The sequence below is a fragment of the Ammospiza caudacuta genome, chromosome 3 (assembly GCF_027887145.1).
Source record: "Ammospiza caudacuta isolate bAmmCau1 chromosome 3, bAmmCau1.pri, whole genome shotgun sequence".
Lineage (NCBI taxonomy): Eukaryota > Metazoa > Chordata > Aves > Passeriformes > Passerellidae > Ammospiza > Ammospiza caudacuta.
In genome coordinates this window covers 113,199,210-113,222,350 of record NC_080595.1, presented here as the reverse complement: position 1 = coordinate 113,222,350, position 23,141 = coordinate 113,199,210, and the positions used below count along the sequence as shown (strand labels likewise).

At 44.9% G+C, this 23,141-nt stretch overlaps 1 protein-coding gene across 1 annotated transcript; it reads right to left on the bottom strand.

Annotated features, from left to right (window-relative positions):
* Positions 1-361: 361 nt before the first annotated feature.
* On the bottom strand, positions 362-8,013 carry LOC131556276 (opsin-5-like). The gene is made up of 4 exons (XM_058802752.1): positions 7,782-8,013; positions 3,728-4,021; positions 2,175-2,503; positions 362-709 (listed from the first exon to the last, which is right to left on the bottom strand). The coding sequence occupies exons 1-4, from the start codon at positions 7,885-7,887 to the stop codon at positions 362-364; spliced, it is 1,077 nt and encodes a 358-aa protein (XP_058658735.1). The 5' UTR covers positions 7,888-8,013.
* Between the last annotated feature and the right edge of the window lie 15,128 nt (positions 8,014-23,141).

Sequence of the window (23,141 nt, the reverse complement as noted above, 5' to 3'; positions counted from 1 at the left end):
GCAACCTGTGGTTTTCTCTGATGGCTGTTTTATTGCTAGGGCCAACAGTTGGCAGATAGATTGCATTAAAAAAGCAAAACTATAGGAAAAAAATAAAAAAAAATAATAATTCTCTTTTTACCTGAAAATAAGTTTAATTTACATGATTTTATGTTTGGTACATAAATCTATTTCCCCTAAAATGGAATTTCTTGGGGAAAAAATAGATTTTTAAATTTTTTTTTCTAAGAGGCTTACAGACAATATTTGAGAGCTGCTTAAAAATATATACTTAAACCTCTGCATTGACATGAGATAGGCAGTGACAACCTCATTTGCTGCATCCCTGGGGGTGAGGCCAGGCTGACCCCACAGCTGCACTTCAGGGAGCTGCAGCCGCCGGGTTCTGCGCCCTCGGTGCCGCAGACAGACGGACGTTGTCCCTCCCGCTCCACATGGTGGACACGGCATTCTCCATGGAATTGTCAGAGCTGAAGTAGGGAACCCTCCAGGCACAGCAGCACTGCAGCTTCCTCACCTCGCAGCGGAAGGTCTTGCTGAAGACGTAGTAGATGAAGGGGTTGTAGGCCGTGGAGGACTTGGCAAACAGGCAGGGCAGCAGCGCCACCACGGGCTGCAGGGAGTCACTGGAGTTAAAGATGGACCAGAAGCTGGTGGCTGCATAGGGAGTCCAGGAGCTCAGGAATCCCACGGAGATGAGCACGGCCATCTGCAAGGGAACAGAGCTGATGGCAGCTGGACAGACAGGGCTGGATGCCCTGGCACTTGAGGTGTGTGTGGGACACACCTGAACTGCAACAGCCAAAGCTGTGCTTGCTGGGCCCTTGTGACAAGACAGACATTGAGGGGCTGGAGTGTGTCCAGAGAAGGGAACTGAGCTGGGAAAGGGTCTGGAGCACAGGTCTGATGAGGAGCAGCTGGGATGTTGGGGAAGATGAAACAGGAAAGCCTTATAAATATGATTGCCTGGCAAAGGATTTTGAGAATATAGAAACTATAAGCGAGATTGAAATGAAAGCAAGCTTTGAGATCCCTCAGTTACTGAACAACAGGAAAACAATGGCATGGCTGGCTGAAGGTAATCCCCTTTTGATGAATCAACATCCTCTGCTTGCAGACAGGTCCAAGGGTCAGAGCAGACCCTAGAGCTTAGCAGAGGGGGTCCAAAGAGGAGATTTTAGGGTTTAAAATGTAGCACAGTATGGTAATATAATGATTCTTATAGGCTGTATGTAAATGCTATAGGATTTGTATCTTGTACTAGATTGGTTAGTGAGAATTAGAATATTCAACACAGAAGATTTATTGTATTGTAATGAGCTCGCTCTCTTACCCTTTTGCTCTCTTATCCTTTTGCTGTCTTACCCTCTCACTCTCTTACCCTCTCATCCTCTTTACCCCTCTCTTCTCTCAGGCCTGCTCTGAGCTGTGGCAGCTCCCAGCAGGGCCCTGCTCCCAGGCCGTTTGCAATAAACCCCAAGTTCCACCACCTGGCTTCAGAGATCTCTCATCTCCGTCCATCCCAACTGTCCTAGCCCTGATGCTCCTACACTGGGGGAGCTCAGCCTGGAGAAAAGGAGACTCAGGAGGACCTTATCACTCCTTACAACTCCCTGGATGCTAGAGCTAGGTGGGAGTCAGGCTGTGCTTCCAGGCAAAAAATGAAAGGACAAGAGGAAATGCCCTCAGGTTGCACCATGGGATGTTTAGATTGGATATTAGGAAGCATTTCTTCACAAGAGGAGTTGTCAGTCATTGGGACAGACTGCCAGTGCAGTGATGGAGTCACTCTCATTAACAATACTAAAAAAAAAATGTGTTGCTCTGGTGATTAGGGGCATGCTTAATGGTGGACCTGTCAGTGCTGAATTAATGGTTGGACCTGATGAGACCTTAGAGACCTTTTCCAACCTTAATGATTCAGTGATTCTATGACTGGCCTCTAGAAAGCTTGGATCAATTCTGCTTTTCCACAAGAAATTAACAACTTCATTTCAAAGTCCATATTTGGAAAAGAAATAATATATTAATATTAATAGGTTTAAATCCTGTTTCCACACAGAATTTCTGCATAGGTCTCTAATTCCATGGTTCTGTGAGCTGTGCATGAGCAAAGCCAGCTCTCTGCCAGCTCCTGATTACTGCACACTCTTCCCATCACAGGGATAACTCACCAGGGTCAGCTTCTTCTCCAGTTTGGCTGCATTTGGGATCCTGTCAATATTCTGGATCTCTTGGTATGCCTTATGAACCTTCCAGGCAATCCCCAAATAACAGGCCACGATGGTCAGCGCAGGCAGCACCGTGCACAGGAGGAACATGCTCAGGATGAAGGAGAAACCATTGGAGTTGTGGAATTTGCTCCAGGCTATGGTACAGGAGATGCCAAAGGGCTCAGGGCCGTAGTAGCCCCAGCCCACCAAGGGCAGGATGGCCCAGAGCAAGGAGTAGAGCCAGATAAAAGCAATCAGGATGCAGACAGTGCTCTTGGTGATTTTGTTACCTGCAAGAAAGAGGAAGAGCAAGCCTGGATGGATCCCATCCCAGCCACAAGGGAAGTTATTTCACCATAATTCTATTTGACAGAAGGATGGTGGCTCCAGACACACCTGGGCTGCTGCTGCAGGTCCCTAACCTTGGGGCTGCTAGAGAAACATTGTCAGAGGATTGGGTGAGACCTGAACACAGCCCTCAGTGCTCATGTGGAGCTTTGTAAGGCAGGGAGCATTACACGATCAATTTCACCTTAAATGTGCTGTGGGCTCAGCCCAGGAATGCCAGAAGAATATTCCTTCCTTTTAAATTCCAGTGTATTTGCTTGGATACAAATAGGAAGGGAAGGCAGTCTGGTCCAGGAAAACATTTGTGCTCTCCATTTCCAGGTAGTTTCACTTAGAAAAACTGAGAGGTGAAAAACCTCACTGTTTCATACAGAATTTAATCAGATCCTTCTGGGAACACCAGGATTTGATACTACACTAAAAGCTGAGGTTTATTCTGCTGTTACTGACCTGATAACCCACACCACATTGCACAAAGCACCTCCCAGAGCAGCCCAGCCCGAATACAGCAGCACCAGGTGACAATATAGGTGTCCTAGGGTGACGTTATGATGCTTGTATCCCCATTCATGTGTTCTGCTTATGCTGGATATTATGTTCTGTGCCTTTAAGACTGGCTCTGAAGAGTGAAAGTTTTGTTTAGTCTGGCGGAACACACAGACAGGGCAGTACACAGTGCTGCTTTTGCTTTTCACTTTGCTCTTTTGCTTCTGCTTTGCTTCTGCTTGCTTTTGCTTCTGATAATAAGCTACTTTAGCTAAACAGTCCAAATTTCTTCCTGGAGTGTTTCTCCTTTCTTTTTTTTGGTCCTACTCGAACCTGCTCTAGACTGGGACCTGGGAACACCGAGCGTTTGCACCCTGTGGCTGCAGCAGCTGCCCCAGCACAGGAGGGACTGAGAACAGAGTGACCGCTCCCAAGAGAGACTTTCTGAATTTGTCATCTTTTCAGAGTGGTGACAGAATGGTGTCATCTGGTATTGTTCATTTTGTGTGCTGGGGGTGCTGTGCATGTTAGATAAACAGGTTCTTTCCACTTCTCTTCCAGGAATCCTTCCTGAACCCATTGAAGGGAGGGGCCGAGTGGGTTTGCTTTCTGGAGGGGCCCCATTTTGGAGATTCTCTACCAAATTTGCCCTAAACCAGGACAACAGGTGATTTACTCACTGCTGGATTTGGATGAGTTGGTGACGAGGAATCGAATCACGGCCATGGCACACAAGGTCATCATGCTGCAGACCCCGAAGAGGAAACCCATCAGGGCATAGTAGACACAGGAGGTGTCTCCACCCAGCCAGGCGTGGCTCCAGGCAGAGGCAATGGCCAGGGGGTACATGCTGAGGGCCATGCCAATGTCTGCTACCGCCAGGTTCACTGTGAGCAGCTCCGGTGGCTTCAGCAGCGACGAGCGTCTCACAGCCGTGGCAAGGACGGCTGAATTCCCAAGGATTGTCAGGATGGCTGAAAGGGAAGGATCAACACAGACAGGAATATCACATGGTTAACACACCTGGGAAATCCACTGGAAATATATGAAGTGCCTGAGAAGGGCTGCAACAGAGCTGAGAGGGACCTCTTACAAGATTATGTAGTGATAAGGGGGAATGGCTTTAAACAGAAAGAGAGCAGGCTTAGATTTGATATTTGGTGTTCTGCCCTGTGAGGGTGGGAAGGCCCTGGCACAGGCTGCCCAGAGAAGCTGTGGCTGCCCCTGGATCCCTGGAAGTGTCCAAGGCCAGGTTGGATGGGGGTTGGAGCAATCTGGGATAGTGGAAGGTGTCCCTGCCCATGGCAGGGTTTGGAATGTCCTGTCACTGCCTGCCCATGTGAAAAGTCACTTTCTGTCTTTTTTAAGCCCCCTTTAAGTGCTGGAAGTCCACAATGAGGTCTCAGTGTAGCCTTTTCCAGAGAGAACCCCCCCAGCTCTCACAGCCTGTCTCCAGAGCAAAGGTGCTCCAGCCCTCAGGGCATCTTTGTGGCCTCCTCTGGACCAACTCTAGCAGGCCCACATATTTCTTGCACTGGGAAAGAATCTCCTCCCTTCTCCTTCCTGCTGAAGCACTCCAGCCATCCTGGCCACCTGACCCCTGCGCTTCCCAAAGCCTTCCCTGTGTGTGACCTCCCTCACCTCCAATGGAGCCCCAGCACTGGGCTCTGAGCTGCCTGGCTGGTGCACATGAGCAGCTCAGAGTCCTTGCTGGTCCCTGAGAGTTAGCATGGCTGTTCTGGGGGTCTCTGAGAGCAGTGGTGTTGGGGGAGATGAAACAGGAAAGCCTTCTAAATATGATTGCCTGGCAAAAGATTTTGAGAATATGGAAACTATAAGCGAGATTGAAATGAAAGCAAGCTTTGAGATCCCTCACTTACCGAACAACAGGAAAACAATGGTGTGGCCAGCTGAAGGTAATTCCCTTTTGATGAAACAACACCCTCTGCTTGCAGACAGGTCCAAGGGTCTGAGCAGACCCTGCCAGCTTGGCAGAAGGGGTCCAAAGAGGAGTTTTTAAGGTTTAAAATGTAACACTGTATGGTAATGTAATGATTCTTATAGGCTGTATGTAAATGCTACAGGATTTGTATATTGTACTAGATTGGCTAGTGAGAATCAGAATATTCAGCACAGAAGAAGATTTATGGTATTGTAACAGGAACCTCGCTGTCTTACCCTTTTATGCCTTTACCCTTTTTACTCTTTTACCTTTTTTACTCCTTACGCTCTTACCCTTTCACTCTCTCACCCTCTCATCCTCTCTGCCCCTCTCTTCTCTCGGGCCTGCTCTGAGCTGTGGCTGGCAGCTCCCAGCAGGCCCCTGCACCCAGGCCCTTTGCAATAAACCCCAAGTTCCTGACCTGGCTTCAGAGATCTCTCATCTCCGTCTGTCCCAACTATCCCACCCCCAACGCTCCAACAAGTGGCACCATGGGAGTTGTTTAGCCAGGGGCGTGCAACAGACCCAGAGCTTGCTTTGCAAAAGGAGCTGTCACACATACATAATTCAGGTGTGCCACAGGGCCTCAAAGTGCTGGTGACAGCAGTGTCAGAAGTACACGCACCAAACAACTCATTTTCCCTCTTCTTTCTAGTGAACATGGTGCTGTAGCAACATTTTGATGAAAAAAAGGTTTTCCTGAGAAGGTGTCCTCTAAAGTCAGATGTGAAGAGGGAGACAGGAAAAGATTCTGTCCTGTGGCTGTGAGTGCAGGAAGGCTGCATTTGCTCACAGGTACCACTTAAAGTGCCCACAGAGGACTTAATAGAGGCACATGCAATAAAATGGAATAAATCTATTGGCATAAGTACAAAATCCTCAGAGGTGTCAAGAAGAAGGCTAAACTGAAATGGGGACACAAATCTGAGGCCCTGTGTCCCTTCATTCCCTTTCTGACCCCACACCTTCACTTGCCACCTCTGGATGCCCTTGAAGGGCTCCTGAGCTCTCAGATCTCTGTGTCTGCACACACAGGATGATGCCCATGGGGGCTTGGCTGGCAGAGCAACCTGAGGCTCAGAGGGCAGAGCTCTCTCCACAGGCTGGGACATGGAAACATGGAATCATTGAATCCTTTGGATTGGAAAACACCTCTAAGATCATCGGGTCCAGCCATTCCCCAGCACTGACCAGGCCACCTCTAAAGCACGTTCCCAAATGCCACATCCACTCAGCTTTTAAATCCTCCCAGGGATAGTGACTCCACCACTGCCCCAGGCAGCCTGTTCCTATGCTTCACAGTCCTTTCCATGAAGAAATTACTCCTAAAATCCAAACTAAAGCTGCCCTGGTGCAACTCCAGGCAATTTCTTCCTGTTACTTGTTCCCTGTGAGCAGAGCCTGAAGCCCCCTGGCTGTCCCCTCCTGTCAGGAGCTGTGCAGAGCCACAAGGTCCCCCCTGAGCCCCAGGCCCAGCCTCTCCTTCCCCTTGACAGAATTTCTTCCCCTCCATCCCACAGCCTGGCTGGCACAGGACAGACCCATAACTGTGGGACAGTAACCACACAGCTGGTGGTGAATGCTGCCACCCATGCCCTGCGCTTGTTCCTAATAAAAAACATCACTTCAGGGCACAAACCTGCAGCCCCAGTGAGTGGCAAAGCTATGGATAAATACAGCACCTGATTCCAGCTCAGCTCACTGCTTTATTTCTGAGTCCCTGCAGGATGAAGTGAACCTGGCTGCCTCACAGGGCTCTGGATCCCTGCTGGAAGCTGTGCCTGGAGTTTCAGTGCCTCAGAGTCCTTTAGGAGAGGTGTGGGACTGCAGCGTGGTGGAACACAAACATGGGGAGCTCCAGCCCCCAGCCCTCTTTTGCTGCCCCTTCCCATTGTGCCTTAATTGCATCTATGTATTTGCATTTCTGAGAGATGAGAGTTGACATCCTGACTTGAAAAAAAAGCCCTTAATTAATTGTATTTGTAATTTTGTAATTGAATTCATTAATTCTCACCCTGAGTTGTGTTCTGCTGTGCAGAAAAAGAGGAAATAAGAAGTATTAAAGTCCAGCACTTCTGCCCAGAGCCTCAGTTTTAAAGCACATGAAAATATAGGCTTGTCTTTCTTATGTCAGCTAGATTTTTCAAGAGAGCTGAAGGAAGGAATCTTAGGAAAAATTCAGGTGGAAGGCATGCCTAAACAAGCTCCACTCTTCTCCAAATGTACGAGGAGAAAACAAATGTCTATGTACATGCAAGAAGCAGACAAAGAAGAACACACTTAACTGAAGCCATAGGGTGGTAGCTATCCCCACTTTTATTTCATTTTCAATCTGCCTGCAGCAGGACAAACAGGCTGCTGCAAAGCCCAGAACTGCTATTTGGACATCCTTTGCTGTTCTGTACAGTCTTCCTGCCCAGACACAGCAGAATGACTCCTCTCCCACCCAGGGCCAGCCCACAGCTGCTTCTCCTGACCAGTCCCATGGACTGAGCTGCCCTGGCTCAGTTCTCAGGGCTCAGATGCCACAGAAAGTGACACACAACTTATTTCAAATACTTGCGATGCCACAGACGCTAATTTGTGCTGGCCATTCTTCAGCATCAAAACAAGATTCCAAATCCAAGAGTGGAGATTAATCCTGGCTGCCAACCAACTCCAGGAGAACCTGTGGGGAAATATTTGCTGCCATTTCCCTCCAGGTTCTGCTGCCTGACCATGGCACAGACAGGGAATTCCCTGCATCCTGTTCCCTGGCTCCAAGCAAACCAGCAGGCTGAGAACTCACTCACCTATGATGAGAAGAAAGACCCCAGCTCCATAATCCACTACTGGGTGGAGTTTGGAAATGTACTGCTCCTCCATGGTCCCTTGGGGAGGTGGCTGAAGGTTTTCCATCAAAGGTGAAGACGCTGCAGGAGCAAAGAGCTCGTCCTCATGGTTTGCCTGCTGCAGGTGAGGGCTGCTGCTGGGTGCTGGCAGGGCAGGGCAGGGACCCTTCTGCTGCCTCCTTGTGCTGCCTGTGGTGTGTCAGGGCAGCAGCCTGCAGTGACAGGAAGGGCTTTCCCCTGGGAGGCAGAGTGAGAGCCAGGCAGAGCTGCTGCCAGCGCGACCCCGCCTGCCTGGCTGGCAGAGCGTCTCCCCTCCCACCCTTGTGCTCCTTGGCTTGTCGGGAAGATTCACAATGCAAATCCCCTCAGATGAGCAAAAACCAATTGTTCTTCAACCATCAGCAGCCCTGGGAAATAAAGCCAGGCTGAGAAGGCAGGCAAGGGAAGGAAGGTTGGAAGGAAGTTTTGTTTTCCAGCTTTATGGCTGAGTGTGGGAGGCACGAGGTTGGGGCAGGAGTGCCTGAGTTGAAGTGTTAGAGGAAAGGTGTTTGCTACAGGGGCTCAGCAGGCTCAAAGTCTGCTGGAGGCAGGAATGTCTGAGCTGCCCCAGTGCAGAACTAGAGGATGCTCTGTCCAGTGTAGTCTAACAGAAGAGAAGCAACCTCTGAGGTCACCCTGTGACACTCCAGAGTTCTGACTTGGCCAGCAGCCACAGGAACACCTCACCTCTGTGTTTTCCTTCTCCTTATAATATCTGAGCCTAAGATCACCATAATGAGCAACCTGGTTTAGTGGTGGCATCTCTGCCCATGGCAGGGGGCTGGAACTGGATGGTCTTTAAGGTTCCTTCCAGCCCAAACCATTCTGTGATTCTGTGATAAGGAATTCTAAAATTCACAAGAGCATTGAGGCATCTTAGGTGTGACTTAGGTGGAATTTAGGTGTTCAAGTGTGGCAGTAACAGCCTAAACTTAGGAATCTGGGAGACTTTAAAAGCCTTCAGTTTCAGCAGGGTTTGTATATCTCTGAAAATGGAGACTCCACAACAGTTGTTCCAGTGTCTTTTTGCTCCAAGTCTCACTCAGTTCAGGAACAAAGAGAGCACCCAGCTCATGAAATCCAGCAGCTGCTCATGAGCTGCTCAGTGCAGGTGTCCTTCACTGAACATTCCTCAGCAGAGGAAATTCAGCTGTAAGAATGTGGGTGGTTGCAATGCTCTTGAGCCATGGGTGTACAAGCAAGACTCAATTTAGCACAGGAAAGTAGGATATTCACAGTGTTAATCATAGCAGGAAGTTCTTCTATCAGAAAGGAATAAGAAAGGGAAAAGGTGATGTCTCAAAAACATGGCCAATATGGAGAGTTTCAAGTAGCTTGGTCAATTCAGTGCAGTCTGTGCAAGGAAGAGAGGTTGGCATTTGACAGCATTTTGAGGGAGTGTCCTGGTTCTGACCAGGACAGGGTGAATTTCACAGGGGCCAGGAGGGGCATGGCCAGGACCTGGAGGTGATTCCATAGCAGCTGGGCAGAACCAGGACAGGGAGAAATGTCTGCTAGTGTAGCAAAAGATGCAAATCCTGTGGCAGAAAGCAGATTGCCACATTCTGTCCCATAATCCAGTACACAAACCCATGGCATTGGTAAATTAAACAATGCCAGATCACCACAAAGAGGCTGGAATCTGACTGCTCACCTTGCTACATTCACAGAACAGCTCCTGGCACTGATTTGGGCTGGGGAGCTGGCACTGTCCTGTCCTTCCCAGGCACAAGTTGGCTAAAATGAGCCCAGGATTGCTCCCCACAAGCAGTAACATCATCCGCTTTGAAAACAAAGTGTTTCGTTCCCTGGCACTGATCTTGCCTTTGGGTTTTGCTCTTACCCTAAGTGTCAACATTTAGATTGTCAAAGTGCAGCCATTGGATGAGGACTGACTGTTTCAAAGTTCTCAAATAGAGCTTTTAATTCTGATAAGACCCTTTCTTGATAAAATTCCTGGCCTATGCAGTCATCTCACCTAATGTTTCTTTTTGGTGAAACCATGGCAGAGAGCTGAGTTCAAGGAGCCTGATGTCACCCAGTCCCAGCCAGATCTTCTGCTTTCCCACTTGTTTCATGGTCCATCCTCTCTCTATTGAAATAAAACATTGCTTTTCTTCAGGCGAGCAAGGAGACCAAGGGCAAGATTAAAACATTCTGCTGATAATTTAATTGCTAATTATCATTTAATTACTGGAGGCTCCAATGGCTACATCAGGAGCCCAGTCCTCTGCCAGCTCTTGTGGGCACCTTAGATTACACTGTGTGACTCTTTCACGCTGGTTTAGATGGCATTTCATTTATTGTGAAACCCTCAGCTCAGCATTCATATGGGGTAGGATTACATCAACAGCCCAGTTACAAAATGGAAGAAAAGAAAATGAATGATTAAAACCAGAAGAGCTGACGGGTCCCAAACCCAGTGCATTATTCATGTGTACTTTAACAATAGCAAGTTGTGCTCATCACCATCTTCCTGCACATCAGATCAAGCCGTATGATCTGTTCACAGCAGCCCAAGTCAATACATCTTGACAGACCCAGATTTGGGGGGGGGGGGGGATCATATTTTAGAATTGTTTTGTGAAACTTACTTTTGATTTAATAAAGCAGTCATGAAATGAGGCAGATGAAGGATGAAGTTGATACCTACTCATTTCTGACAGGTTATGTGAAACTTTAAGCAAAAAAATGAACTCACCATGAAACTATTATACATCCTTGATGTAAATATGGACATACATATTAAAATAAGTTCCCATTGTTGGCATAAAACAGGGTATGAGTTGAGGAATTACTTGATGCTTCCAAGTGAGAATGTCCTATGAGTTTATTTTTACTTTCCACAGGGAAAAACATAAAGAATATTCTGAATCTGTAGGAACAAGGGAATTGCTCTGAATTATCAGTTTGCCACTGTGTAGGGGTTCATTTTGAAAGATAAAATGTCTCAATGTGTGGAGCTGTTTGGGACATGAATACTGGGTTGTGTTTGGTACCATATACCAAAATCACTGATATTTCCTGATATGTGGGGAGGGCTATGAATATGGGTCCTTATCAGAAATGTCTATCAAAAATAGCCATGCATCATTCAGAGGAGGACATGACTTTGTTATTCCTGTTTATCTCTGGCTGCTGTGTCCAGATCTTGTCTTTGCAAAGACTCTGAGCTCTCAAGTGAGCAGAAAGTGTGCAGTCTGTGGGGACAGGCCCTTTTGAGTGCCCTCTCCTTGCTGCACAGCACATCTGCCATGGTGCACAGCTCAGGCTTTTTGATTAAAAAATGCCACTTTTTCCAAACTCCTTGGAGAGGACAAGTTCATCTCATTCTCCAGGACTTCCTACAACTTCTTTCCTTTTAAACATTTGTTTATTTCTGCAGTTTTACTTCTGAAGCTCATCTTTGAGCTGGGAACTTTAGCTGAGCTTCTCTAGCTTTCACCTCTATTTATGAAAATCAGAACACCATTTAAGTGGAATTCTCAGTCTCCTGATGAAGTTGTATGTTTTCAACAACTAAATCGTGTTTAAGCTGGCATTTGCAACCTCAAGCATAGTAATTTTTAAATTGTTTTCTTCTGGCTGCCCATGCTGACTTGCATGTCATTTTCAACAACTAAATCGTGTTTAAGCTGGCATTTGCAACCTCAAGCATAGTAATTTTTAAATTGTTTTCTTCTGGCTGCCCATGCTGACTTGCATGTCATTGCCTGAGGGGTTATTTATAAAGTCTAAATTCAGTCTAGGGACACTAAACTCCCTAACTTCCCTTGGCAGGACCTGAAGAATCTACTTTGATCAATACATTTTGCTCTTTTACTACAACCAGTTTAATACATAAAACTTGGGTGTTGGTAAATCCAGTCCAAGTGAGTAACTTGGGTCACAACACCACCTGCAGTGCTGCAGGCTGTGAGAAGAGTGGCTGGAAAGCTGGAAAAGGACCCGGGGGTGCTGGGGACAGCAGCTGAACATGAGCCAGGTGTGCCCAGGTGGGCAAGAAGGCCAAAGGCACCTGGGCTGCCCCGGCCATGGTGTGGGAACAGGGCCAGGGCAGGGATTGTCCCCCTGTGCTGGGCACTGCTGAGGCTACAACTCAATTGCTGTGCTCAATTTTAGTCCCCTCAGGACAAAAAAGACATTGAGAGGCTGGAGTGTGTCTAGGGAAGAGCAATGGAGCAGGGGAAAGCTTGTGGAACTGAAGCCAGAAGCTCACATTTATTAAACAAAGTCATTATTTCTTGTAACCGTGATATTCATGCTGCACTGGTGAAAAAAATACCAGGTATGCAGTGAGGGAAGTCACACGTGGAGTAAAGATGTCCCTGATGTGACAAACCAGGTCTTTTCACCTGGGCAATAGGCTGCCCTCTCAGGGACAATTTTTTTCCTCCCCAGCATCTCAAATTTGTAATGAAAGGTTCTAATTTGAGTAAACAAGGCAAAGGAGAAACACAGCAGGAGGTGGGAAGGGAGAGATTGGAGGTTAATTCAATATTAAAGTACAAAGCACACTACAGCTGTTTCAGGGGTGTGAGAAGACAGACATTAATGCACTAAGAGTGGAAAGGAAATGGCACCACAGGTGCTAAAATAAAGTGAAAGCTACTATTGTGTTAAGAAAAGAGAAGAATAAAATGTATCACTCATGGTATGGAATTTGACATTGCCAACTGCTCATATTTAATATGATGACCATTTTCCCAGACCGCAGTTTAACATTGGTATGAACAGCAATACTCTCATTTTCAAGGGCTCAAAGACAAAACCATGCCCTGTTTATCAGAACATGCTGGATATTGCACAACTAATCACACAGGGACACTCTCTTACAGTTTCTTCCCAACCATTTATTGACCTGTATGTTTTGGTAGCAAGCTCCACTGGCTTTTCCTTTGCATTTTGGTCCTGCACTCCATTTATTCAAGATTCATTTGTGTCATTCAAACAATGGAAAAAAAAAAAACAAACACTATCTGTAGAATGGAGCACACTCTACCCTCTAAAAAGCCAGATTCAACAGATTGGATCATTTAAGATTCTCCAGTTTTGTGTTACTGTAGCATGATGGCAACAAGGATGTGCTTGTCTGTGATCCTAAGATCAGAGGTGTTCTGGAAGCAGCAAAACAGCAAACAGGACACAGACACAAGGGATCATAGTGTGTGGGGTTGGGACCAAACCTGCCCAGATTCCTCCAGCAGCACTGGAGCAGCAAGGCCAGCTCTGCAAGAGTCTGCCAATCTCCAGGACTAATCCCAGCTCTGCTCCTTTGTATCTTTTTCATTTGACCTAGTGCTGATTTGGGCTCACTCCTTCCTCTTTTGAATAACAAAACTCAATCCTCTCCTTTTTGTAGGAAATCCAGAACCATGCTGAGAACCACTCCAGGAGCACAGATGAAAGTGGTTCTTCTCTTTGTTCCTTACTTTGATAGCAGGACTAGGATCTGGCAGAATGGAGACAGGACAAAGCAAGCTGAAAGGGATGTTTGGGATGCAGGGTGACATGGGACAGCAAACACTGCAGGGCCCTCCTGGACACTGGCATGAGGACACTGAAATCCTCCCAGTGCTGCCTCTAAAAGAGCTCACTGATTGCACCTGGTGGTGTTGTTCCTTGCTTCACTGAAGAGGAGAAAGGGGATTGGTTTTGAGGGAAAATTTTGATATTTATTTAAAGGTAGTCAGAGGTTACCAGAGTGGAAGACAAGATCAGGGTATTTATACAACCTCTGGGGACAGAGCTGACTATATACTGATAATCTTTACCCAAATGGTGTAACCCCGTTGTGTTGACACCATGGGCTCTCTGAACACTGTTTGGGTGCACCCAGCTCTATTCCCTGTTCCAGTTTCCCTGCCAAGGCAGGCATAGAGCAGCCCAGGGATGTGATCCCAGTGCAGGCATGGCTGTGTATCCCACACAGACAGTGGGGATGTTCAAGGGTGCAATCTTCTGGCACTACAGATGAACTCAGTGTCACTGCCCTGGCTCTGCTGCTGCCTACTGTGTGACACTCCTCAAGTCACTTCCTTCCTCTTGCTGCCTCTGATTGACCCTCTGAAATTGTACATTTCCCAAGGTCTGACTGATCTCCAGCCATTTCTGCCCAGTGCCTGGTAACAAAGCAGCGCTGTTGTTGGTTTGTGCCTCTCAGCACCATTGTGACACAACAATAGTTTTAAAAGGCCAATTTTCTTTCATATTAGAATCACTCTTACTAATTTCTAAATGGACTCATGCTGGGAATTCAAAAATGCCAGGGTTACAACTTATTATTTAGAGAAAAGAAAAATAGCTGAGACTGAATCCTGTAAAAAATAGAGGCAGATAAGAGTGGAAATTCATGAAGATGCTTCTCTTGGATGGAAAAGAGCAGGTTTGCTTGTTCAAGCTAGAACACAGAGTTTAATGGAGAAATAAAAAAGATTGGGAAACAAGGGCAAAACAGAGGCTTGATGATAACAAATCTCTTATTAGGCAGAATGGGGAAGACAAAGCTTCTGCTCTGCAATAAACTGTGGTGGCATCAGCAGCTCTTTGACAATGACCCTGCTGAGGACAGCATTGAGCACAGCTGCCTGACTGACAACCATCACAGCAACCTACTGCTAAGGCAACTTCTTTGGATTTTAACTTCCAGTGAAAGATATTGCTTGGAATTTAAGGGTCCCCAGCAGCAGGGAGAGCACCAGAAGCCTCATGTCGACCCTCTGTCAGTTTCTTCATCAAATAATGTTCAGGTCTCTTTTCCAGCCTTCAGATTATAATCATATGAGTGAGAGAGGTCATAGCTGTTCTGTCCTGATTTCCTTTCTGAGGTCTTTTGACCCTTTAAGCCAAGAAGAGATTAATTCCCCCTGTACAAAACTGCCAACTCAAGATGGCTGTAAATATGTCATAGAGCAGGACTGTGAGGGAAAGAAGAAAAACTACTTTCCCAAAATTATTATTTCTTAGTCACTAGCATCTTAATTGCTTGAGTTTTCACGGTTAACTGAACTGCAGCAACACATTGCTTTCATAGAGCATTTTCCACACCTTCTAAAGTGCTTTAGGTTTTACTTCTTTGCACTTCATTCCTTTGAAGTGGTGTGAAATGCCCTTTGCAAGGATATAAGAGATCATTAAACTTGCAAAAATTAATCCCACAAGTGTCATTGACTTGCAGCCAGGTCCTCTGCTCATTGCTCTTGATACCTGACAGGAAACAAAAGTGGGAGTAAGTTACATATTTAGTGGACATTCCCTACATTCACAAAGAAAAACTTCCATCCCTTTCCCCCATGTTTACCCAGTGCCCAGTTTGTGTTGCTAATACTGAATTATCCCTCTGCTTGCCTTCCCAGGGCCACTTTACAGTGAAAAACTCCTAAGACAAGGAAGGGCCTCAGAAAAGCATCACTGCAGCCTCCTTCATCTCAGGTAGGGATGACATCAATTCCTTTGCTGCTCATGTTATCTTTTGTACATCAGAAAAGTATTGTTTTGTTTCTAGAGGCTGGTTCAGATTATTCTCTAATAGACTGCACTCAAAAACAGCAGCAGTGACTGTGAATACTTCCTGCACTCAATTACACTGAAAAAATGGAGATGAACGTACCCTCAGAAAAAAAAGGCTTGTGGTGAGGGCCCTGGAGCATTCTGAGTTCAGATCTTTGCCTTGCCACAGTCTTCCTGTCACTGCTTTTTGGCCAGGGATTAAATCATTCTGTGCTTTAATGCCCCAGAAATGAACTATGGATGCAAATAAAAGCTTTCTTCTTGATATCCTCTAAATCACTGTCACACATTCATGGGAACAGAATGGTTTGAGTTGGATGGAACCTTGAAGCTCATCTCATTTCAGCCCCTGTCATGGACAGGAACACCTTCCACTATCCCAGGTTGCTCCAAGTCCCATCCAACCTGGCTTTGGACGCTTCCAGGGATGGGGCAGCCACAGCTTCTCTGGGCACCCTGTGCCAGGGCCTGACAGGGAAGAATTTCTTCCTGAAACTTAACCCAAATATAAACCCTGACAATCTGAAGCTATTGTTTCCTGTCCTGTCACTAAATACCCTTCTAAAAAAAACCCCTTTTTGGCTTTCTTGGAAGCTCCCTTTAGGCACTGGAAGGGGCTCTGAGGTCTTCCAGAGCCTTCTCTTCTCCAGGTGGACATCCCCAGATCTCCCAGCCTGGCTCCAGCTCTTGGACCATCTTTGTGTCCTCCTATGGACCTGCTCCAACATGTCCCTGTCTTTTCTGTGTTGGTGCCCCCAGAGCTGGATGCAGCACTCCAGGTGAAATATCCCAAGAACAAAGCAGAGAGAGAGAGAGAGAAAATCAGCTCCCTTGACCCACTGCCCAGGCTGGTTTTGATGCAGCCCAGGTCACAGTTGGCTTTTTGGGCTGAAAGTGCAAGAAGTGACCAGTCATTGCTGAGTCCTACCCACCTTTTCATTGAGCACCAACCCCAAGTCCTCCTCGGCAGGGCTGCTCTCAATCCACTCTCTGGGTTGATACCAGGGGTTTTCCTAACCCAGGTGCAGCATCTTGCACTTGGCCTCATTGAATTTCATGAGGTTTGGTGCTGGGAGCTTACTGAACCTGGATCAGGACATGGGGAAGAAAGGTGCCCATGGCTCACTTGGGCTTATCTGGAAGAGGAGCTGCATTTTCCATTCAGTCTGCATTGCAAACATTGTTTGTTTGTTTGTTTGCTTGTTTGTTTGTAGACTCTGTATCCTCATCAAGAGAGAAACTATGTTCATTCAGAAGGGCAAATTCTAGGCCATCTCTATCCATTATGGTTATTCAGAAAAACTCTGACAATAGGTACAAAAACCATGAGGTAAATAAAGAACCATAATTATGACCCTTTTTTCTCTCATCATTGCTGTCATATTGACTTGTGACCATTATAAAGCGGAGAGTTCACAGAGTAATACCAATTTTTTTTTGCCTGTAACTGAATATTTTAAAATATTTTTCTGTCACAGATGTTGAAATGGTTTTTATAACCCGAACATTTGAAGCAAACATTTATTGGCTTGTAACTGATTATATTAAAATCTGTCACATGTACTTAAATAGATTTTATAGCCCTAACTTCACCAGAGAATGTATTTCAGCTAAATAAAACCATGCAAAAGTTACAGATCTGGTTGAAACTGGTCATCCAAACTTCCCCTGGAGTCAATAGTGAAAGATCACTGAAGTGAAAGACACTCTTGGTGGAGAAATACCAATACCTTCTCTGGATGAGATCAGTTGTTATTCGGAAGTGCCTACTGACATTAAATTTAATAGCAATAATAGCAATAACAATGATAATAATAATAAAAAGAATACCATCATTATTCACTGTGAGGGTGGTGAGGCCCTGGAACAGTTTCCCAGAAAATCTGTGGCTGTCCCTGGATCCCTGGAAGTGCTCAAGGCCAGGCTAGAGCAGCCTAGGATATTGGAAGGTGTCTCCCCATGGTAGGGGTGGCACAAGATGATCTTTATGGTCCCATCCAACCCAAACCTTTCTGGGATTACAGAGAGCCCAGAGAGGCGACTTAAATAAACCACCTAATTTGAGGAGGCTAAATTTGGTTGATTTTAATCCTACCCTGACAGACATTCTAAGAAATACAAGAAACCTGTAATAAAGAATGAACTGGAACATATGGTCTCAAATCTTGAGTTAAGGCTTTCAACTGTGTTACATTCCCCTTGTTTCCATTACTGCCAAAACTGAAACTCCTCAGAGCATGCAGTGGTTATGAAGCTGGCTTGCTATTTAAAACAAAACAAAGTATTTTAGCTGTCCAACTTTAATATTATTTTCCCAAAGGTTTTTAATTACCATTTCCTTCCTGTAGAAACATGACCAGAACAATGATGTTATTAGCATTTGGATGATCTGAGTTTGGCTGTGAAAGTCACATCACACTGACCTAGACAACACATGAACATGAGTTTCCCCTCTTTTGGTGCAGAAAATTGTAGGTACCTGTAAGGCTTTTCTGTAAGGCAGTAGTGTGTTCTCTGAAGCACTCTGTGGACTCCAAAAGAATAATTTTTCCCAGATGCTGAAAAGGATGTCGGGGCAGTGGGGCGAGTAAAAGTATAAGTATTGCAAAAGCACCCAACAATGCCACAAAAATAAGACAAATACTTAAACTCTTCCGTTTTCTCTCCGAAGTCTTCACTTACCCCAAAAACTATAATAACTTTTCAAGTTATTTAATTATTAATTAATGAAGTTTCAAGCTTCAGTTATACAACTCAATACTGAATTTTTTCTTAATAGTTTTCCTTCAAAAAAGCAATATCTCTGCCTGCCTGGCAAAAAGGAAGAACATCCAGTTTTTACCCCAATTTTTTTTGTTTATCTTCAATTCTTATCAAAAGTACTTTCAGCCCCCTCTTTGTCAGAGATGATTTGTTTAATTCACCAGACTTGCTACTGAGATGCAGCTTGAAGGTGGTCAGAGGCTGAAAGGACAGAGATTACACGTCAGGGAGTGGGGATTGGATGGGGAAGCTGTTCTTTGTAAACCACAGACCACTGGCAGCCTTGGAGGAGATGGACAAAGGGATTAAGTATGGATTTCTATGATGATGAAGACTATGGAGTAGATCATCAAAGCAGAGGAGACTCAGGTACCAAGGGAAGAATATTCTGTTAGGAGTAGCACAGGCACAGCCTTTATGACCAAGTGAACTTCTGTATTAGTCTGTGGCTAACTTTGGTCTGCCAGCTCTGCTGTGAGTGCTGACCTTTGACAAAACATTGATAATAAAACCCAGGAGAATGATGTTATCTTAAATTGTGGCACCCAGCTGCTAAATTAATGTATGCTGAAACTCTGGGGTTTGCAAAGCCCATTGAAGCCAGTGGAAAGATTCCCTTTGACTTCAGTGAATCATTCCCAAGTGGAAATGGAGCTCCAGCTCCAGTGTCTGGTCTCATCTCCATGCAGACTCATCCTGGGAGAGACCCCATATCAGCCATGGCTTTTGCAGGGTGATAAACCTATTGCTGAAAAGGCCAAACATTGTACCCTGAAGTGAGGAGGGGATGAGTTCTCCAATCCCATCAGTCACGTCACCTGCATCTCACCTAATCCCCCTCTGGCCTCTAGTACTCAATGGGGGGAAATCAGCATTTCATCTGCAACTCATCACTCCTAAGTGGACATCTAAAATAGGTCAGATGACTCACATCTAAATTCCTGCTTCTTCCCATCAACAATAAAGTGAATAAAACCTGAAGTAATTTTCTCAGATTCAAACATGTGGTTGGAAGAATATCAGTCTAAGTATCTTCATTAGACTGGCTTTGAAAGTGTTGTCTTTTATAGCTGATTGCTAAATCCAACAGCAAAGTCAACACAAGATCCTAATGGAGACAGGTTCAGATGAACCCAGTTGGTTTTGAGTTGTCTTGCATGAATTACAGAGCTTTGTCTCAATAGGATTTTATATTATCAACTAAAAAATATTCCAGTGACAAGAAAGACTTTGATGTACCCTGCTCTGGTTACATGTTCTGGATCACAGGCCCAAAATGGTATTATGCATTTTATAAATATAATAACAATAAATGGACAAGAAGCTTCAAGTTATTGCCACTAATGAGTTCCCAGAAAGCTCTCATCCCACTGGTGAACAGAACAGGGAGAAATTCAGCAACAACTTCCAACCTAAATGGACATGGCTACAGCAGTCCAGACTCCCATTATGCTTAGTGGAGAATGACTCAATACAGGCAGTGGAGACAGGACATCACTTGTCTAAGTAGAGGAATCTAATTTAAGACTGACTTGGACTCCACATTTTTGGCTGTAGAAAGTCCCTCTCCAAATCAGGAACTTGGCCACCAAGCTCCAGTGTAGTCATGACCCAAAAAAAGCCACCTAAAATAAGGTAATTGCTGATGAATTTAATCCACTAGAAACTGCCCATGTGGTAGCCCAGCAATAGCATCCTTACCTGGTTCTTATCCTGACAGGATACAGAGTGATGAGCTGGGCCATGTCCTGAGCCATCAGAACTGCTGTGTCAGGAGAGAATAATTGAATCACAGAATTGTTTAGGGTAGAAAAAAGCTCTAAGATCATTGAATGCAATAATTCAGCCACCACTGCCCAGACTGTCACTAAACTATGTCCCCATGTGCCATAGCTACATGTTTTTTAAATTCCTCCAGGGATGGTGACTCTACCACTGCCCTGGGCAGCCTGTTCCAATAACTGATAACCCATTTAATAAAGATTTTTTTCCTAATATCTAATCTAAACTTCCCCTAGTGCAACTTGATGCCATTTCCTCTTATGCTATCACTTTTTCCTTGGGAGTAGAGCCCAACTTCCACCTGGCTGTCCCCTCCTGTCAGGGAGTTGTAGAAAGTGAGAAGGTCCCCCCTGAGCCTCCTCTTCCCCAGCCTGAACCCTTTTCCCAGCTGCCTCAGCTGCTCCTCATCAGACCTGTGCTCCAGAGCCTGCCCCAGTTCTATTGTCCTTCTTCAGACATGCACCAACACCTCATCCTAAGATTAGAAACAAAACAAAATAAGCTTTGAACTAGTAATTTAATTTTCAAGTGAAGTTTCTCTATATATATTTGGGCAGGAAAGGTTTTATACTTGTGGGTATGTTCACACCGAGAATAAAAACATACTTTGAAACTTTGACATTTGCCATGAAATAGAAATGTTGAGTTTCAGACAGCTCAAGAAAATTCAGTGTTCTTGAGCAAAGTGTTCAAAATCTTTAACACAACCAAACCCATAAAGAGGCTCCACAAGAGGACATGTAAGCACCACTGCCAGTCTTTGTTGTGCCAGTCTGATCCCCTTCCACCAGATGTTTCTGGGATGACAGTCCAGACAAATTACCTCAAACATAACAGACCCCTTGAGTATTTGAAAAACTCTATTCAGAATCACAGCTTCTAACTTAGCACTTACCTCAAAATATTTCTGACTGTCAGCACCTATTAAAAACAAGAATAACAATGGTTATTGCCATAATAGCTGTATTTTGAAATCTCAGAGCATTTTGTGAACTTAACAGACATATCTGAGATATATGGATTCATAGCATCTGTCAGGGAATGCCAACCTGTTTGGGGAAGATCTGTACTTCTGGTTTTTAAATATTCTATAAAGAAATACTGATAAGGAGTGAATACAGACAAGGAATGAGATTTCTGAAGGTAGAAACACCTGCCACTATCCCATGTTGCTCCAAGCACTGTCCAATCTGGCCTGGAACACTTCCAGGGAAGGGGCTGCCACAGATTCTCTGGGCAAGCTGTGCCAGGGCCTCACCACCCTCACCAGGAAAATAAAAATATAATTTCTTTAGACTGCTCAGTCACCCTGGTACTGATCCTACTTTAATGACAAATCCATACCACTTGGTGAATGTCTCAATCACTTCCAATGTGCTGTGCAAATGCCACTTAAGCAAGGCAAAACTACAGGGGGAAAAAATTGTTTTGCGCATGCTAAAAGTGCAAAAAGTACCTAAAAATGGAATAATCTAATCTGGAAGGAAAATACAAAAATGAGCTAGGAGGGATCTGACATGTTTAGCTGAGGAAAAGGTTGCAAACACAAAATCTTTGGCTTCTCCTTTCCCATAATTTTTCATCATTTTCAATCTTGTCAGCATGAATAATCTTGTTGATTTCTGCTGGGATTTAGAAGCAGTTGCAGAATATAAAACAAAGTTGAAAATCAGTTGGAAGTCTATTCATCTATTTTGCTTTTAGCTGAAAGACTCCTCCCAGCTGCAGACAAGTAACCACACTGACTATAATTCCATAAATTACATCTGATCACCATATAGTTCAGTTTGGGGAGGATTTTTTAAGAAATCTTTTGAAACACACAAACAAAAAGTTACTTGCATGACATAGCAAACATCTTTCTAGATGGCATCATGAGTGCCAGAGGTTCTCATCTGATTTTGTACAGGCATTAATCTTCTCTGCTCATTCCTTCTGTTTATTTCTGTTCTGGGAAATCAGCCCTGGCCCATGCTAACTCCTAAACTGTACCTGGAAATTTTGTTTGCCTGGATCCAAGTCAGAGTCACCTGGCTATGGAAGGTGTCCCTAATCACTCAGTTTGGGAGAGGAACAGGAATTCACAATAGGGCATGACCAGATCACACCAATAGGCCTCCAACCTGCAGAAAAGCCCTGCCACACAAAATCATTGAGTCATAAAAGGTTTGGGTTGAAGGGACTTGAAAGCTCATCTTGTTTCAGCTCCTGCCATGGACAGGGAAACCTTCCACTATCCCAGATTGCTCCAAGCCCTGTCCAGCCTGGCCTTGAACACTTCCAGGGATGTGGCAGCCACAGCTTCTTTGGACAACCTGTGCCTGGGCCTCACCATTGTCAGAGGGAAGAATTTAATGCTAAAAACCATGTGAAAAAACAGCTAAACAATCAATTAACATCCAGTTAAAAGTAAATAGAACATTCTCTGTTTTGACTGAGGCACCTTTGCCTTGCTCTGAAAAAAAAATAAAAATTATCATGTTTTCAGGTTGATCTCAAACCTTGAGCCAAGGAAGCACCTTTTCCACAAACTAATGATGCTATTTTATCTTATCTGGTGCGGATGTGTTTTTAAAGTTAATTTAAGTCCATTAGGGATACAGAAAAACTAAATAGAGAACTTTTATTGTTACTCACATTCACACAACTGAATTAAGCTTGCAGCCAATATTATCAATGGAGTATAGAGACACATTAGCTGGTCAAATAGAGCAGGCAGACTGCATTGTCAGAATAAAAATCTTACATGCTCCAGTGAAGAAAACCTCACCCAGATGGTGAAATATTAAATTCCTGCCACTAAGCAAACATCCTTCCCTGCACCTGTGGGTTACCCAGCAACTGGCAATCTGGCAGCAATACACTTATTTTTATGATTAACCTAGTCAATCCAGAGGCACTTGCTTCCCCAAAGAGCTGACCTTTTCCTACATATTATTTTTGACAAGCAATGGATCATTACCCTCTGTTACTGTCAGTATTTTAATGTTTAGTTTTCGAATTATTCCAGAAAGCAGAGGCACTAACACCCTCTATTAAGATTTCTTCACACTTTCCACAATGAGGTCTTGCTATGCTGAAACTTTCAAATTGAAATTTCTCTTGCCACATTTGTTTCTCTCTGAAATGGCAACAGATTCCAGAACTCAGTTTTGGGCTAACTTTGTTCAGATTGGTGTGGCCTCATAAAAGCCAGTCATTTTTGATTCAGAAGTTCTCTGTCTTTCA